We start from the raw sequence: 16,952 nt of genomic DNA, 5'->3' as shown, positions 1-16,952 counted from the left end.
GATCCGCTGTATTTATAATGTATAAAATACCAAATAGGAAATTGTGACGTTATCTTTGGAGGATGCGGTCGAGAAATCTCAGCCGCTTCGACGTAGAATTTCAATTATTGATAACAACTTATCAAATGCAAAGAATAAGCCTGTGCCAACAATATATAACGCTCTTTATTCTCCAGATAAGATCAAATAATGACTGACGACCATTCTAAGAAATCAGATTCTGTTGGGGTGATGGAAGTCGAAAATGGCCAGCCATTAACGACGATCATCTCCCCAAGAGGAAAGATCGTCCAAATCACTGACGATGTTGACCAAGCTATGGATTTGGCCCAGGAGGCCGACCACCAAGTATTTTCTGAGCAGGAAGACAGGAAATTACTATTCAAGCTTGATTGTATTGTTCTTCCTCTTTTCTCGTTCCTGTACATGATTCAGTTCATGGATAAGACGTCTATCGGATTCGCAGCAGTCATGGGAATCCGGGCCGATTACAACATGAAGGGACAGATGTACTCATGGACAAACTCGTGTTTCTATCTTGGGTACTTGTGTGCGGCACCATTTTCTGCCATCATTTTACAAAAGTTTCCAATTATCAAGGCAGTTAGCACGTTCATTGTTATTTGGGGAATTATACAGTGCTTACATGTTACGGCAAAGTCATACGCAACATTTGTTCTTCTAAGGACATTGCTCGGAGCTCTTGAGTCTTTCGTGTCTCCTGTCTTCGTTGTCATACTTAACCAATACTACAGACATACAGAACATTTTGGCCGGACTGCAATTTTCTATGGATTCAACGGTCTCGGCACCGTTGTTCTCTCTGGCATTTCCTATGGTCTTTATGAGAGATCTGGAGAGTACACCATGAAAGCTTACAAGGTGCTGTTTATGATCATTGGTATGGGCACCATTGTGAACGGACTGCTGATCAGGCTAATCATGCCAGACACTCCAGCACAGGCCAGATTCTTGACTCACAGAGAGAAGCTCAACGTGGTGGAGAGAATCAGAGGAAACAATCAAGGATTCGGAAACAGGCATTTCAAGAAGTACCAGCTGATCGAATGTGTCACGGACGTGAGAACCTGGATTTATTTCGCTATTGGCATTTTGGTGGCCATCCCCAACGGAGGTATCAGTGGATTCGGAACTATTTTGCTCAAGTCCATGGGATATTCTTCTATCAGATCCTTACTGATGAAGGCTCCTCTAGGAGGTGTGGAGTGCGTGGGTCTTATTGCTCTGAGATACCTATCCATCTTCATCAAGAAAAGAATGGTTTTGGGTATTTCGTACATGGTGCTTGTCGTGATTGCATCTTGTCTGCTCGCTTTTGCACACCAGGAGAAAGCACAGCTTGCTGGTTACTATCTGCTAGGAGTGGCTCCTGTTGGTATCATTTTAGTCACGTCATGTGTCACCTCTAACACAGCAGGACACACCAAAAAGTTGGTTGCGAACGCCATTTCGCTTGTTGGCTATTCCTGCGGAAATATCGTTGGACCTCAGACCTTCCAATCCTCAGACGCACCACACTATCCAAAGGCCAAGGCAACCGTTGTCGGATGCTACTGCGGAGCAATCGCGCTGATGATCATTCTCATGGTGATAAACATCGTGGAGAATCGTCGCAGAGATAAGCAAAGAGAACAAATGGGTGACAGCTACAAGCCGGTTGACAACATGGAGTTCGCCGATTTGACAGACGGTCAAAACCCAGAGTTCCGTTATCGTATATAATCTTTTTCGCGCCCCATTAATTACTGTGGTATGAGTTTCTCGGTACCAGCTAAAACATGACCAGTCCAGGAAACTCGTAATATCTGACAGCTGCCCAGTTCACAAAATTGCCGTCCAGGGAGTCCCGCTCCCAGATTCTCATCAGTAGCGACTCAAATCGCTGGATGTAAGGAAACTTCAGCGTTCCTCTGATATTTCTCATCCTTTTCAAAATCATTCTACGGTCATCCTCTCGACTAGCCACAGACCCAGCAAGAATGAGAGGAACCATTAGTCCACTTTCCAGCTGTGACCCTTCAGGAATAGAGTCTATAGCCTGCAGAATGTTCACCAGACACCCCTTGGGCCTTGAGTCATCCCTGTTGTATCCATAGCGTATCTGATGCAGCCGCAAGAAGCAAGCCCACTGCAACGCCAACGCATACTGCGTCCTCTGAAAATCTGAGATATTTTCAAAATTGATCTCCTCAGGCACATCCCAATTTTGCAACTTCATCTCTATCTCGCTCGCAAACCGATCGAACTCAATATCGTGCTTACTGTCTTTTCCGCGCAGCTTGCGAAGACTTGCTAGAGCAGATATCTTGCCCATTATTTTAAAGATATCACCTGCGATGCCAAACTTAAACCCGAGCTCAATTTTGAGTATATTTGAAGTGTCTCTGTCACTCAGTAGCGAAGAAACAAAGCGAGAATCTATTTCTGCATTAAACAATGAATTCTCATCCACGAGACATGCAACATCAAACTCTTCTAGCGATTCAGATATGTTGTAGCTTGTCTTAAACTGGCTCATTTGCTGCATTTCGATATACGGTGGGTTGCATGTGCTCAAACTTGATACAAAATCCAGATAACAAAAAAGCTGGACGCTAATCAGTTTTAGCTGGTCCTCTTTGTCATTTGTTAGAGACAGAATACCACCACATCTCTCAAGTATTCTGTAAGCTCGTTTCAGCAACTGAGACCAGTCAAGACTATCTCCAACAAGGATTTCCATCATCACAGACAGCAGCACAGAGAGAAGTTCTATCTCATCTGAGCACTGGGGATATTCAGAGAGTTTCGAGCGAGCGCGATAACTGATCGAATCTCTATAGGCCGGACTAAGCTCGCGAACGGAGCACAGCTCATGGTCTAACTTGCAAGAGCGATGAGTCGCAGCGATCCCCAAAATAGGGTCTCTGATCTGTTGGTAGAGTAATGCAAGATTAACTACCTGCTTGAGGAACACATGAGCGTGGCTTTTAGCAAACAATATTGGTGCTACGTCATTGACAAAGTACTTCATGTACATTTTTTCTGTTTCCTTGAGCTCGTCGAAAGCATTGATTTCCTTCATTAGCAGATTTTCAGCAGAGGTCGCGGTACCAACGCCTCCACTGCATTTGATGCCAAGCCGTGAGCACAACTTACATGGCCAGGTTTCGTTCTCGCACTTGCGCTTTCGTCGCTTGCAAGTGAGACACCCGTTCTTGTTGTATTTTCGCGGCTTCTCTGGCTTATCGTCCATCGGCTTTGGCGGTCTTCCTATTTTCTTAACTGGCCGCTGATTGGTGCAATTCCAACCGTTTCGAAAGCATCGGTCACACGGATTTCCTCCTAAGCAGACCTGCTTTAAAGCATGACACCAATCGCAGGCTCGTTTCTTTGGAGCTATAGTCATGATGTATTTTCAGGCTTGAATTATTTTACTGATAAGCGAATCTGATAACTTTGCACAGCCTCAAATGGCAATAGTCTTAATATAAGTATTTAAAAGAACGATTCTCGAAGTCGGTTTTGTTGAGATAAGCGGCCGCAACATCCTCGTCAATGGCTTTTTCTGCCTCCTTACTTCTTTTCTTGTTTCTCATAAAATAAACAAGATTGATTAGAGCGGCGATCCCTATGGTAGCAGCTTGGGTTGCAAGCATGCTGACTTTTGCCGGAATGTAGTCCGGATAGTCGTCTGCTCTGTATGATTGTGGACCAAGGATATTAGCTAAACCAAACCCAAACATGACCGCAACGTTGAAGCAAATTTTCTTTGTGTGTCCAGCAACACAATTACCGACCCACGCGTATACAATAGCCAATGGAGCAACAATAGTGTTGATCATGTATATTCCAACAAGAAGTCCAGCTTGGTTGGATTTTGGCAAGAAAGAGAGGAGCGCGCCTCCGCAAACTGCAGGGAGACATAGAATCATGATCGACAGTCCTCTAGGGAAACCTTTCATAATGAAGAAAGTCGAAAGGAGCGTGGAGATAATTGAGACGGCTCCGGACGGCATATTCAATAGCGCAGCTTGTTTTGACGTAAAGCCAAACGAAAGGATGTCAACAGAAGAGAATGTTGTAATAGTGTTGGAAGAGAACGAAATTGTGCAAGCGATAATAAAAAAAAGGTACAACGTGATGTCGGTCAGAGCTTCCCAGACTTGCGATTTCACAAATTTCTTGCTCTGTACACCAATTTTCGCTTCGCTGAGTTTAGTGAGCAGAGCATATTTCTCGTCGTCAGTCAAAAACCTGCAGTCGACTGGGTTGACAGGTAGGTAGAAATAGGCGGCTACTCCCACCAGAAGATTGCCGAAACCAACGACAAGAAACATGATTTTCCACCCTTGAAAAGGTGCCGAAGGAGATATCTGCTGGAATATAAAAGAAATGAGTCCTCCGATTATTTGTCCACCGCCCAAACCACAGTACCAGATTCCCGTTCTGAAAGCAGCCTGGCCTCTGGTGTACCAAGAAGCCGTGATAAGAACCAAACAAGGTGCAATGGCGGCCTCTGAGCAGCCCAAAAGAACTCTCACGCTGAGCATACCGGCAAAATTAGATGTAGCACTGCTGCACATGCAAAGCACACCCCATATCATGACGTTGACAGCCAAGACTCGTGTAGGCGAGTTTTTCTGGATGAAGAAGCCTTGAATGGGTTCAAAAACAAGGAAACCAACAAAGAAATATGTCGCGAGATCAGAGAACTGGTTACCGACCAGACCCAGGTCTTTTTTCAAACCCATGATATTTGCATAATTCAAAGCGACTTTGTCGATAAATTGGCAGGTGTAGCATAAAAACATGATCAGCATCATCTGTTTGTCAATTTTCTTTGTGACGGCATTCAAATCCACAACGGTCATTGACGTGGGTCCGTTTTTCTCGTACTCCCTTATAAACGTGAGAGTGATATCGTGATCCTCGTCTGCAAAAATGTTACTCTGAGCACTCAACACCGAGGTTATTGGGTTTGGCTTGTGAGCCAGGTCTTCGGAGACAATCTCAACAGTGTTTTTGTCTGAACTCATACTTAGACTGTCAGCAACACAGGCCGACATGTGTGTCATATATACAACTCAAGCACATCTATTATTTGACTTTAGCGAAAAAAAAATAAAAAATTCATGTGATAAGATAAAGATAAGCGCAAATTGCGAAAAAATCTCCGAGCGGAACAAATAGGAAAGTCTCCGGCTCGAATCTTGTAATGGATATTTAAGCTGAGCGCCAATAGTGGTGTTTGCAAGAATGCCCGAAAGAAAACAGAATCTGAACGTTGGAGTCATTGGTGGTGGAATTGCTGGTCTCACGGCAGCGATCAGCCTCCGCAAATTTGGCCATGAGGTGACAATATATGAGAGATATCACTACGCAGGAGAAGTTGGTGCAAGTTTATCCTGTGCTTCCAACGGAGGGAGGCTGCTTAAGGAGCTTGGTATTCCTTTGCTGGAGACTAAACCAGTCATTTTGCGCAAGCTGATCAAACGTCGGTTTCACAACGGCGAGATAAGTGGGGTCTACGATCTTGGCGACTACGAAGAGTCTTTTGGAGTGCCGTACTACAATCTTCATAGAATTGACATCCACGATTTGCTTCTCAAGTATGCTTTGGATGATGACGGAGAAGGCATTCCTTGCAAACTTCTAGTCGATCACAAGGCACTGACTGTCGACGCAGAGTCTGGAACGGTTACTTTCGAGAACGGACATAAGGCAACACACGATCTGATCGTTGCTGCTGATGGAATCCGATCACTCACACGGGAGCAGATTGGAAACCCACCAGATTTTGAACCATCAACATCCTGTTGCTTTAGATGCTTGTTTGACACGAAAGAAGTGGTGGCCAAAGGTCTCACCGACTTTTCTAAAAACGAGGCCATTGAATATTGGTGGAGAGGAATTCCAGGGTCCTCTGGAATTGACAAAATTGTCATGTCTCCTTGTAAAAGTGGCGAAGTGGTTTCCTGCTATTGCTTTTATCCAGCCGTGAAAAACGACCTTCGTATGGGTGGCTGGAACGACGAAGCTTCTGTGGAAGAGCTCTGTGGCACGTTCCCTGATCTTGATCCAAAAGTTCTGGATCTGTTCAAGATTGCTTACGATATCAAGCAATGGAGACTGTATGTTCATCAGCCTTATGAGCACTGGCAAAAGGGAAAGGTTGTGATGATGGGAGATGCCATCCACCCAATGATGCCCGATCAGTCTCTTGGTGCTGTCACGGCCATTGAGGACGCCTTTGCCATTGGCTACATTTTCAGCGATCGTTTCAGGTTTTCCGTCCAAGACGGTCTCAAGCTGTATGAGAACGTCCGCAAACCACGTGCTACCAGAATCCAGGCCGCTTCCTTGAGAGCACGAGAAAATTTGAACGAGCGTATTGGATGGTCCAGCAAGGATAGCGACCGGCCTGACAAGCTGACAATTACTGAGATTTGCGGCTACGATATCAAAGCCGATATTGAAGAACAGGCAACAAAAATGGGAATTTTATAGTTACTCCATACGGTTATACAATTGGTTAACTAGATCCAGCACCGAATCCTTTATCGGTCTAAATGTAACACCCAAAATCTGAATTGCCTTGGACGAGTCGGTAGTGAAATGATCCGGCTCGGCGTATTGGTAGGGTGTCCCGATAGGAACGTTTTTTGTTCTTGCAGTGCTGAGGTTGTCTCTCAAGCTATCGCAAATTTCTTGGTTGCTGAAAACCCCAGCAGATATCATGAATCTCTGGTTGGCTGCTTCCGGCACGATTAGCGCACGGTAATGAGCAAACGCAAGATCCCGCACATCCACATACACAGGGCCTTTCGTCGGCGGGACTGGTGCGGTTGATCCAGAAGTTGCCATTTTCCAGATGGTCAAGTTACTGAAATTCAAATTGTCCAAAGACGGGAGCAGCTCTGTAGTTGCAAGCGGGCCGTAGACCATAGGTGGACAGAGAACAGCAATGTCGAAAGATGGTTTTTTCTCCTTGATAAAGTCCCAGGCCGCTCTTTCTGCAACGATTTTCGATGCTCTGTATGCAACAGCTGGATCTTTGGTGTTGACTCCATCTTCGTATGTCAGTGGGGAGAAATCATTTTCGGTCAAAACAACGTTTGGTTGCAAACCCTTGGTGGCATCAAAAACTGCTGCAAAGGAAGAGGTGATAACCACTCTTTTGATTGACTTGTGAGCAGACGCAGCTTCCATTACCGTCCGTGTACCATTTAGGGCTGGGTCCAACAGTTCCTTTGCAAAGTCCTTAACAGCATAGGTGTATGGGCTTGCTAGGTGTAATATTCCCGAACAGCCCTCAGCTAGCCGCATCAGCGAGCCGAAGTCGCTCACATCCTCTATGACTCCAAAGGTTAGCGCAGGATTATACTGCTCAAACGACTTGACTAGCTGCTCTCCTTTAGTTTTGGACCGGACAGCAGCCTTGACTTTAAAGCCGTTTTCGAGAAGAACCCGGATACAGTGTGCGCCTATAAAGCCAGTACCTCCTGTTACAAGCACAACAGAACCCTTAGGAACTATCCAATCCAGAGTCATGATGTGGAAAGATATGGGATGCAGATATCTTTTAAACCTTGGGGAGCACCTGGCGGAATTCGAGAAAGCTGCCGGTGGAATTTACAAAATAGTCGCTGTCGGCCTGATAAGGGCTGATTCCGCGTATCTAAAAAGTTAAAGTCCTGTGGGCCAGAGCCAGCTCCAGAGACGTTCTGTAGATAAAGTCACGTGCCTGCCAAAGGTTCTTATTCATATGCTGGAAAGGATGTGGCACGCCCTCGTAGCATTTGTACACAACCTCTATTCCGTGGTCCATCAGCTTTTTGGCGTACTCAAGGCCTTCACTACGTAGAGGATCCAATCCAGCAGTGAAAACGAGAGTTTTGGTCAATCCCTCGAAATTGGAAGCCAGCATCAAATCTTTCAGCCACCCAATTTCGGTCAATTCCCTCTGCTTTTGCTCCTCGGTCAGATCGTTGAGCCACTTCCACTTGATGTCATCAAACCATTTCAAACGTGCCCAATTCAAAGTAGGCGCGAACTCACACTCTTTGATCGAAGGATATGGAGAGTCTGCTGCGGTTTTGACGTTCGAGATATCCGCAATTTGGGGAGTACCGGCACAAACCAGCACCAGCTTGAGCCCAATGTCGCGGCAGAGATGGTCTACAGCCAAACAAATGTGGCCGCCAGCGGAAACTCCCCCGACCGATATGGAACTTTTATCAAATCCAAGCTCATCAGCGTTCTCGTAGACGTATTTGGTGGCTTCAAAGCAGTCCTTGACGCCGGTGGGAAATTTGTATTCCGGAACTAGTCTATAATCGACGTCCACAACGGCAATTCTTGCTCTTGCAACGTACTCTTTCAGAATGTGAGCTTCAGTGTCGAGATCACCAACTGCCGCACCGCCTCCATGGAAATCCAAGTGAACAGGCAATTTCTCAGAATCTGAGTAGTCGTTTGGCCTGTAGATTCTCAAAGCCACTTGCTCGCCATCAAAACTTGGAAATTTTATGTTTTCAATGTTCTTGATTTCTGGGGCAGGAGCAGTTCCATAGGAGTAGATTTTATTGTAATTTTTTCTAAGCAAAGGAAGATCGATAGGACGGTTGGGGGTATTGGCAACGTGCTCATTATACATCTTCTCAAACTCTGGATCGAGTTTGCCGACCATGGAAGGGTGGATGGGGTTAATTGCCTCGTGTCCGCTCATATTATCGCAGGAGATTTGATTTCGAGGAGTATAAATATTACCATCCCTCGCGAATTCCGCCGGCTACTTTATGTATCAATTCCGCAGCGATAAGATTTATTTTATCTTAAATGGAGCTACGGGCTTGAAAATAAAAAGACCGACTTTCCAACACGAGGAAATTAATGTCTTGGGATCAACTGCCAATCCTCATCTCGGGAGCTGGAATTGCTGGGTTGCTGACCGCGCAAGCTCTCAAACGGCTGGAGATTCCATTTATCATCTTCGACAGGGATGAGTCTGTTTCGTCTCGCGGCCAAGGATGGGGCATCACTCTGCATTGGGCTTTGAATGATTTCCTCTCACTTTTGCCGGAAAACATACAACACAAGGTGTTTGAATGCCAAGTGCTGGAGGATTTCCATTTAAATGACAGCGGGAACTTCGTGTACATCAATGCGGGAACTGCAAATTCGTTGGTTCACATTCCTCCGTCCAAAAGACTTCGAGTCAGACGGGAGCAGATCAGAAAGACGTTGCTAGAGGGAATTGATGTTAACTGGAGTTGCAAGACTATGGAGGTCAGAGCTACAGATGCCGAAGTGACAGTTCTATGCGAAAATGGTAGAACGTTCACTGGCAAACTCTTGATTGGGGCAGAAGGAAGCAATTCCGCCACTAGGCGATTCACCAATCCAGACAATTACCAGCTATATGACCTTCCAGTGAGATTTTTGGGCTCCACTGTAATTCTCACCCATGAGGAGTACGAAGAGGTCTCAAAACACTTTGACAGTCTGCTATTTCAAGGAACAATACCATCCAACGATACGTTCTTCTGGTTTTCTCTGCTTTCCTCTCCAGCACACAACGGAACCAATTTCTATGAATGCCAGGTGAATTTTTCGTGGAACTGTCCCAACAAGACCGCCGAGAAGTTTGGCACCGTGGAAGACAAAATCAACGTTATCAAAAGAGTATCTTCGGGTTTGAACGAAAATCTCATGTTTCTGCGAGATAAAATGGTAGCAGCGTCCGATCGATTTATGGAGATACGGCTTTCTGATTGGCCATATGCCGACTTTGACGATAAACAGGGCAAGATTATTCTGATTGGAGATGCTTGCCATGCCATGGTCATGTACAGAGGAGAGGCCGGAAACCATGCTATTGCAGACGTGAAGCTTTTTATTGATCTGCTGGAGAAATGTCGGAAACAGGAGAACTCGTGGCCGGAGATGATCCGTGCATACAAAGACGACGTCAAAGCACGCGCTGGTCCTGCTGTGCTACTGTCACGCCAGGCCTGTTTGGACGCACACAATTGGGAAAAGCTTAAGGATTTCCAATTGAACAAAAGCCCGCTACTCGCTCTGAGAAAAAAATAATAGCTTATTTCTGAACAACAGCCTGTAGAGACTCAAGAACGCCGTTCTCTGTTTGCTCCATTCTTTCACGAGTAACCAAAAATGGACGAGGAACCTCAAATTCGCTGGATTCGCCTTTAATATATTTGGCAACCGCTTTTGCACAGAGGAGAATCCGGGGCATTCCATGGCCACCAAATCCGGCCAGGATATACTTCTTCTCATCAAGCTCGCCCACATACGGCAGCCCGTCGTCGGCGTAGCCCATTATACCACTCCAGACTTTGGCAACGGCTGACTTGGAGTCCTGCCAGCTATAGAAGTTCTTCTCCATGTACCCTTCAAAGTAGCTTTCAGCATCTGGGACCAAAGTGCTATCGTCCACCACGTTGTAGAAACGCTCCTTGTACGGAAAGAGGTGCTCTTTGGCGCCGCCTAGAATGATAGACCCGTCCGGCCTGTTTATGAGGTAGTCGCTGTTCTGTGCAAGAAGTAGTCCGTAGGAGTTGGTCAGATGCGCCGGAGCTTTATTCCCAGAGGGGGTGATGTGGCTGCAAATGCCCTTGATGGGGACAATCTTGTTCTCAAAACGAGGCTCGACAGAGGCAGTATACGCGTTAGTAGCTATTACGAGAGCCTTGGCAATAACGTCGCCTCTTTCCGTGTGGACTAGGTATTTTCCGTCCTTTTGCTTCTCAGTTCTCAACACGGGAGTGTTGGCTTGTATGTTGAGTCCCTTCGTGGCACATATTTCCAGTAAGGCAACCATCAGCTTATACGGCCACATCTGGCCCGCGGGTCCCGTAATACAAGCAAGCGCGTCGGGCATCTTCGAAAGGATTTTTGCTCGGTCGCCAACATGCAGCTGGAACTCGTGTTTATTTTCAACGTACGGATTTTCCATCATATGATGGAAATTCGCAATTGCCTTTTGAGCACCCTTTTCGGACGTGTACACGTCACAGCCTCTGGTGACAATGTACTCGCACTCAAGTTTTTCCTTTTCGAGCACCTCTCTCAATTCTTTTAAATGTGCCATTTCGAAATTCGTGATATCTGCACAAGCTTTCTGGCCGTATTTCTCGGTGTGCGAGATTGAGGAGCTGTAGAAGCTGGGCTTGAAGTGGCCCCCGTTCCTGCCGGTGGCTCCCGAACACAAAGTTCTGGCTTCAAGCAGGAGAACAGACTCTGGCGGATTTTTTCCATTCAGCAAATAGTACGCCGTAGTGGCTCCAGCGTAACCACCACCGATGATCAGCACGTCGACTTCCGAGGGAAGGTCCTCCGTCGTCCTTGTAGAGCCAAACTCGGTCTCTGCGGTTAGCCAGAACGACCTCGTGCCATTTCCAACAGGGAGATAATTTGCCATGGGAGATATTAAGCGAATGAACTTATCTGAGCAGATCTTAATTTCTCTGCTATCGCATAAACCCGATCTGGTGGGCCGATAAAAAATTATTAAAATTAAAATAGAAATATGTCATAGTACAAACCGGAACTCTTTGTTTTCCGTATCGGTGAGATCCTTCATACCATTGATGATGGCCTGCTGTCTCTCGTCTTCCGTAAGCTCGGCAACAGGGCCATATTTAGCGTCTCTTCTGCGGTTCTCCCATATCAGATAAACTCTCAGGAGCACTGCAAGGACGAAACAGGCACAGAAACAGCCCAGATTTGTAGCCAAAGCCTTGGTGTATTTTGGAGCATCCTTACTCTTAAAGCAGAACGGACCAATGATATTTCCCACTGCAAAGAAAATCAGCAGCAACATGCTCATCGTGGCACGTTTGGTGTGTCCAGCGTAATTTGAACCGATGATCGAGAGAGCAAAAGGCCACGTGACTGCATACGAGTTGATCATCCAGTACGCAAACACACGGCCCCACTTGGCGCCGTGATCTTCCGTGGCGTAGACTGCAGACAGACCGGCAATGGCCAGCAGCAAAGGCGCACTCATTCCAATAGTTCTCAAATTGTTGAACTTCATCGACAAAACGGAGTAGATAAGCATTTGGCCAGATGAGAAAAACGAGCTGCCCACACCAATCGCAATTGATTGCACCCTGTTGTGGACGATGCTCTTGAGCACCAGAGAGCCAAAGTTGGTAAGACCACCGTTTGGAATCATAGACAACGTTATGAACGCAACCATAAGCCACGTCTTTGGGTCAATAAGACAGTCCCAAACCTGGCTGTATTTCCAGTCGTTGGTCTTGACACCCATCATGTTCTTGGAGACTCTCTTGACAGCGATGATTTTTTCCTCCTTGGTCAGGAATCTTGCTTTATCCGGCGAGTCTGGGATCAAGGCCAGCCACACAAAGGCAATAAGCACCGAACAGAGTCCTAAAACCAAGTAAACCAGCTGCCATTCCTTCAAGGAAGAGCCGTGAGCATGGCCCAGACCGTAGGTGACAAATCCAAAAATCACGTAGAAAATACCCTGCATGGAACCCCAGTACATCGTCCGCGAGACCTGTTCTTTTCTGGTGTAGAAAAGCGACGTAAACAACACAAATCCTCCGGACACAGGAGCCTCAAAGACTCCCAGAAGGAATCTGCAGACAAGAATACCTGCGTAGTTTTTGCAACCCATGTGGGCAAGCATGATGATCCCCCACGCAAAAGTGGAGAAGCAGATCACTTTACCAACCGGGTAGCGTTGCAGAAGGTAGGAGGCTGGGAATTGGGCGCCCAGATAGCCAAAATAGAAGATCGACGAGACCCACGAATAGTCGCTTCCCGTGAGTCCAAGGTCTTGCTCGAAGGTGAACAGAACGGCCCATGCCAGTGCGGCCTTATCAACGTAGTTGATACCGTACAGTGTGCAGAGCACCCACATCATGTGGAGGTCCAGTTTTCTGGCTATACGGGAAGACTCCTTAGGGTCCACTTCATCGTTCGCTCCGCCTTCTTGGAACAAGTCATAGGCGACGTCCTTGATAGCTTCTCTTGGCACTTGCAGCTCTGTGATAGAGACCGATTTGGACTTCTCAATAGTTGACATCCTCGATGTTGGGGTCATTCTGGGCGCCGGTATATTTATATATGGTCAGACCGTCGGCTCTGCCTGAATCTGCGGTACTAGATTTGCGAAAAAAAAAATACTGATAGCATGCATGCCAGGCTCTGAAAACAGGACGGGTCCAACCGACGGAAAAGTAGTGCCGCCCGCCGTTGTATTGTCAAACGTACAATAATATTTTAAAGCATAACTTAAAGTCTCTCCATTCTGCGCTATTAGCGAGCATGTCTGAACTTCCGCAATTGAACGAAAAGGAGTGTCTGGACTTCTTGTCCAACTTCATCAAAATCCATTCGCAATCCAGAACGCCAGGCGAGATCGATGCCATCCATTACATGACCCGCGCGATGCAAGACATCGGCTTGAAAGCGGAAAGTTTGGAGTTTACCGACCAGACCGACGGCATGAAGAGATATAACTCTGTTGGTGTCTGGGAGGGCACGAACAAGTATGAGGGGAAGAAACTGCTTTTCAACGGCCATGTGGACGTGAACCCTGTTACTGAGGGCTGGACGGTCGATCCGTATGAGGGCAAAGTGGACGATAACTTTATTTATGGCATTGGTGTCAGTAACATGAAATCCGGCTGTTGCGCCTACTACATGGCTGTGAAGACACTCAAGGAAGCAGGATTCCAGATATCGAAGGACCTGACGCTGACCTTCGTCGTCGGCGAGCTCCAGGGTGGTGCCGGAACCATGGCGTTGCTGGCGCAGAAAGTGATAACAAAAGAGTCTGCAGATTTTTTCATCAACTGCGAGCCGACCGATGTCTATGCTTTAGTGATGCATGCTGGTTCGGCGATTTTCAAGGTCAACGTTGTGGGGGACACTCGCCACATGTCCAAACGTGAAGAGGCCACAGACTCGATCTTGGCGTCGATGGACGCGATCCACCGACTCACGGACCTAAAGTTCTCCAAGGCACGTTCCGCCATGCACGAAAGCGTCAATAGATGCCACGTCGGCACCATCAGGGGCGGTCTCGGAAGAAACTACGAGACATGGCGGCCTCCGCAGGTGGCAGACTTTGTTACATTCACCGGTGCGGCCAGGTATGCACCAGGGCAAAGCGAAGAAATCGTGCTTGAGGACCTTGAGACAGAGCTCAAGAAGACGCAGGAGAAGTATCCCAAGATGAAGTATGAGCTGAGTCTGGAGAAACGCGACTTTATGCCACCATTCGAGGTCGACCCCAAGGCGGAGATTGTGCAACTTCTCAACCAGTGCTACAGGAAGGTGCGTGGCGTGGACCAGCCTACGGGCGCGCTCAAGCCGCCCTGTTTCTACGGGAGCGATGCAGGCCATCTTTACGAGAAGTTGGGCATGCAGGGAATTGTGTGTGGGCCAGGTGGCAAGTACAACACCATGCCAGACGAAAGAGTCGACATTCCAGATTATCTGGACTGTATTCGCGTCTTTATGGAGGTTATAGTTTCTGCATGCGGCGGGTATAAATAAGAAAGTTTGTCGCACACACGACCTAAATGCATGATAAGAGTAAAAAATCAGGCAAGCCTCTGACTTCCGGAAAAGAGCCTTCGGCATATGCGAGCCAAAAAAACTTAGCTCAACATGACCTGGGAGGAAGTTAGAGAGAGAAAGCTAAGCGAGCAGCAGCGGCTGCTCGCCCCATACCAGATCGCCAATCTGCCGTTGCCGGAGCAAGTCAACGACGTGACAGAGTACATCGACACTTTATTTACAGACGAGGAGAACAGGATTGCGAGTCTGACTATTGAGCAGCTGCAGAAGGAATATCTTGCTCACTCCCTAACAGCCCACCAGGTGGCATCTCTGTACTGTCGTCGGGCGGCCGTTGGCCACGGACTTGCCAACTTTATCACGGAGGTGAGGTTTGAGGAGGCCTTGAAGGAGGCAGCCGAGCAGGACAATTTCCTCGAGCAGAAAAATGAACTGGTTGGTCCCTTCCACGGGATCGTTGTTTCTCTCAAAGACAACATTAACGTAAAGGGCCTTGCTACGTCGATGGGGTTTGTGGGTCTGGCCGAGGAAGTGGCGGCCGAGGATTCCGCTATTGTGAAACTGCTAAGACGGCTGGGTGCAATCATTATCTGCAAAACCAACACGTCCTCCGGAATGATGTACTCTGAGACGGTGAACACTTTGTGGGGCCGGACCTTGAACCCCCACAACCGCCAGTTTCTCAACAACGGCGGCTCCTCCGGTGGCGAAGCTGCCATAGGGGCTCTCAGAGGCTCTTCCTTTGGTATTGGGTCGGATATCGGAGGCTCCGTAAGACATCCTGCCGCATTGAACGGCATCTACTCGGTCAAGCCGTCGTTTGGAAGGATACCGACCTACGGCACGGCGTCCGGCCAGCCGGGACAGGAGTCCATCAAGTCTATTTACGGCGTGATGTCGTACTACCTGGAAAACGTGGAGTACGTTCTAAAAACCATCATTGACTCGAAGCCGCACCTGGACATTGATGCAGGCTGCTTACCCCTTGAATACCGCACCGTTGCGTTGCCACAAAGGCTGAAGATCGCCATTCTCGATAACGATGGCACGTCGACGGCCACGGCGCCGCTCGTGAATGCTCTGTCCAAGGTCCGCAGCGCCTTGGAGGCTGCAGGACACGAAGTGGTTGAGTGGCCAAACCATTACCTGACTGAGATAAAAGATGCTATTTATCCCTTCTTTGGCGCAAACGGCTACCGCAGCATCCTGGAATTAATTGAAAAATCCGGCGAGCCAGTGGACCCGCTGCTGTCGAAATGGTTTCCGACGGCACGCGACATGCCTGTGTCTGAGCTGTGGGAGTTGCAACGTAAGCGGACCGCTCTTACCCAAAAATACATGGAGCTGTGGAACAAACACGGCCTGGACGCCATCATCACGCCAGCGTCGCCGTTCCCGGCATGTTTGAAGAACGGCGTGGTCACGCTCCCGTTCACAGCCATCTGGAACGGGCTTGACTACTCGGGTACTACTCTCCCGGTCGGAAAGTGCAATGTTACCAAGGACACGCCGTATCCGAAGACAGAGTTCATCTCGGAGGTCGACAGACACGTCCACGAGACCTATGCTGCCAACCTGGCCAAGTTTGACGGAGCTGCTGTGTCGCTGCAGGTGATTTGCCGCCGGCTCGAGGACGAAAAGGTGATGGAAATTACTAAGTATCTAGCGTCTCTGCTTTAGACCAACGTAAGCCAGTAATTGGCAGCGCAGATCATGTCGCGCCAATCAACGCCGTCGTGCTCCAATCTCAATGCGCCCGCCAGGTTCTCCGGCTCCTCGATACTTGTGTCGTAGAGCACCCAGATCGACTGCACGGCGTCCTTGAGCTCGGCAACGGTGCTCAGTGGCCATTTTAGTTCCAGCGTCTCGAAGATGCTCATGATCTGCTGCCGGACTTCCTCGCCCGTAGGGGTGCAGCTCTGACAGGCCGCGAGGACCAGCAGCGTCCAACCGGGGAAAAACACTTTCATGTTGATCTTGCTGAGGTCGACCAGCAGGTCCGTAAGGTTTTTGGTCAGCAGAAGAAACTTCTTCTTGAAGTTCCTGTTGAACGAGAGATTACCGATCAAGAGCAGCATGCAGAAGTAGACTTTGGCTGCAACAAGGTACGCCGAGGCACACATGTCCAGCTCAGCGATGTCCTGAGCCGTTGTCTGTTTCATCTCCGAAAGCGTGGTCCATATCGCCAGGTACTGCTCTACGAGAATAGACTCCTCGATGGCATTTGTTTCCCAGGCATGGTTTAGCATAGCCATCTGATGGATGGTGCGGAGCAGTTTTGGGGAGCACCCGAACAGATGGTCCACTGTCTCGCTCTCAAAAAAGGACTCGATGACCGGCCAGCGGCAGGAGTCGAGCAGTTGCGC

The 16,952-nt window shown here is 48.0% G+C and overlaps 12 protein-coding genes across 12 annotated transcripts; 5 read left to right on the top strand and 7 right to left on the bottom strand.

Moving 5' to 3' along the window:
• Positions 1 to 189: 189 nt before the first annotated feature.
• On the top strand, positions 190 to 1,743 carry KL911_005267 (uncharacterized protein; the record flags this gene model as incomplete). Its single annotated transcript, XM_043200650.1, has 1 exon — positions 190 to 1,743. The coding sequence occupies one exon, from the start codon at positions 190 to 192 to the stop codon at positions 1,741 to 1,743; it is 1,554 nt and encodes a 517-aa protein (XP_043052053.1).
• Positions 1,744 to 1,792: 49 nt separating this feature from the next.
• On the bottom strand, positions 1,793 to 3,409 carry KL911_005266 (uncharacterized protein; the record flags this gene model as incomplete). Its single annotated transcript, XM_043200649.1, has 1 exon — positions 1,793 to 3,409. The coding sequence occupies one exon, from the start codon at positions 3,407 to 3,409 to the stop codon at positions 1,793 to 1,795; it is 1,617 nt and encodes a 538-aa protein (XP_043052052.1).
• Positions 3,410 to 3,485: 76 nt separating this feature from the next.
• Positions 3,486 to 5,069, bottom strand: KL911_005265 (uncharacterized protein; the record flags this gene model as incomplete). The annotated part of the gene is made up of 1 exon (XM_043200648.1): positions 3,486 to 5,069. The coding sequence occupies one exon, from the start codon at positions 5,067 to 5,069 to the stop codon at positions 3,486 to 3,488; it is 1,584 nt and encodes a 527-aa protein (XP_043052051.1).
• A 190-nt stretch (positions 5,070 to 5,259) lies between these two features.
• Positions 5,260 to 6,510, top strand: KL911_005264 (uncharacterized protein; the record flags this gene model as incomplete). The annotated part of the gene is made up of 1 exon (XM_043200647.1): positions 5,260 to 6,510. One exon carries the CDS (start codon positions 5,260 to 5,262, stop codon positions 6,508 to 6,510), a length of 1,251 nt encoding a protein of 416 aa, XP_043052050.1.
• A 58-nt stretch (positions 6,511 to 6,568) lies between these two features.
• KL911_005263 (uncharacterized protein) lies at positions 6,569 to 7,554 on the bottom strand (the record flags this gene model as incomplete). The annotated part of the gene is made up of 2 exons (XM_043200646.1): positions 6,569 to 6,597; positions 6,780 to 7,554. 2 exons carry the CDS (start codon positions 7,552 to 7,554, stop codon positions 6,569 to 6,571), a joined length of 804 nt encoding a protein of 267 aa, XP_043052049.1.
• A 127-nt stretch (positions 7,555 to 7,681) lies between these two features.
• Positions 7,682 to 8,731, bottom strand: KL911_005262 (uncharacterized protein; the record flags this gene model as incomplete). The annotated part of the gene is made up of 1 exon (XM_043200645.1): positions 7,682 to 8,731. One exon carries the CDS (start codon positions 8,729 to 8,731, stop codon positions 7,682 to 7,684), a length of 1,050 nt encoding a protein of 349 aa, XP_043052048.1.
• A 164-nt stretch (positions 8,732 to 8,895) lies between these two features.
• Positions 8,896 to 10,098, top strand: KL911_005261 (uncharacterized protein; the record flags this gene model as incomplete). Its single annotated transcript, XM_043200644.1, has 1 exon — positions 8,896 to 10,098. The coding sequence occupies one exon, from the start codon at positions 8,896 to 8,898 to the stop codon at positions 10,096 to 10,098; it is 1,203 nt and encodes a 400-aa protein (XP_043052047.1).
• A 4-nt stretch (positions 10,099 to 10,102) lies between these two features.
• On the bottom strand, positions 10,103 to 11,446 carry KL911_005260 (uncharacterized protein; the record flags this gene model as incomplete). The annotated part of the gene is made up of 1 exon (XM_043200643.1): positions 10,103 to 11,446. The coding sequence occupies one exon, from the start codon at positions 11,444 to 11,446 to the stop codon at positions 10,103 to 10,105; it is 1,344 nt and encodes a 447-aa protein (XP_043052046.1).
• Positions 11,447 to 11,557: 111 nt separating this feature from the next.
• KL911_005259 (uncharacterized protein) lies at positions 11,558 to 13,102 on the bottom strand (the record flags this gene model as incomplete). Its single annotated transcript, XM_043200641.1, has 1 exon — positions 11,558 to 13,102. One exon carries the CDS (start codon positions 13,100 to 13,102, stop codon positions 11,558 to 11,560), a length of 1,545 nt encoding a protein of 514 aa, XP_043052045.1.
• Positions 13,103 to 13,326: 224 nt separating this feature from the next.
• Positions 13,327 to 14,562, top strand: KL911_005258 (uncharacterized protein; the record flags this gene model as incomplete). Its single annotated transcript, XM_043200640.1, has 1 exon — positions 13,327 to 14,562. One exon carries the CDS (start codon positions 13,327 to 13,329, stop codon positions 14,560 to 14,562), a length of 1,236 nt encoding a protein of 411 aa, XP_043052044.1.
• A 114-nt stretch (positions 14,563 to 14,676) lies between these two features.
• Positions 14,677 to 16,266, top strand: KL911_005257 (uncharacterized protein; the record flags this gene model as incomplete). The annotated part of the gene is made up of 1 exon (XM_043200639.1): positions 14,677 to 16,266. The coding sequence occupies one exon, from the start codon at positions 14,677 to 14,679 to the stop codon at positions 16,264 to 16,266; it is 1,590 nt and encodes a 529-aa protein (XP_043052043.1).
• Positions 16,267 to 16,311: 45 nt separating this feature from the next.
• On the bottom strand, positions 16,312 to 16,841 carry KL911_005256 (uncharacterized protein; the record flags this gene model as incomplete). Its single annotated transcript, XM_043200638.1, has 2 exons — positions 16,312 to 16,629; positions 16,689 to 16,841. 2 exons carry the CDS (start codon positions 16,839 to 16,841, stop codon positions 16,312 to 16,314), a joined length of 471 nt encoding a protein of 156 aa, XP_043052042.1.
• Between the last annotated feature and the right edge of the window lie 111 nt (positions 16,842 to 16,952).

The sequence above is a fragment of the Ogataea haglerorum genome (genome assembly GCF_019207285.1).
Source record: "Ogataea haglerorum isolate 81-453-3 chromosome Unknown 81-453-3_NODE_20_length_135169_cov_94.441210, whole genome shotgun sequence".
In the NCBI taxonomy this organism is placed as follows: Eukaryota; Fungi; Ascomycota; class Pichiomycetes; order Pichiales; family Pichiaceae; genus Ogataea; species Ogataea haglerorum.
Note: the sequence above shows the minus strand (reverse complement) of the source record. Positions and strands in the feature narration are given on the sequence as shown.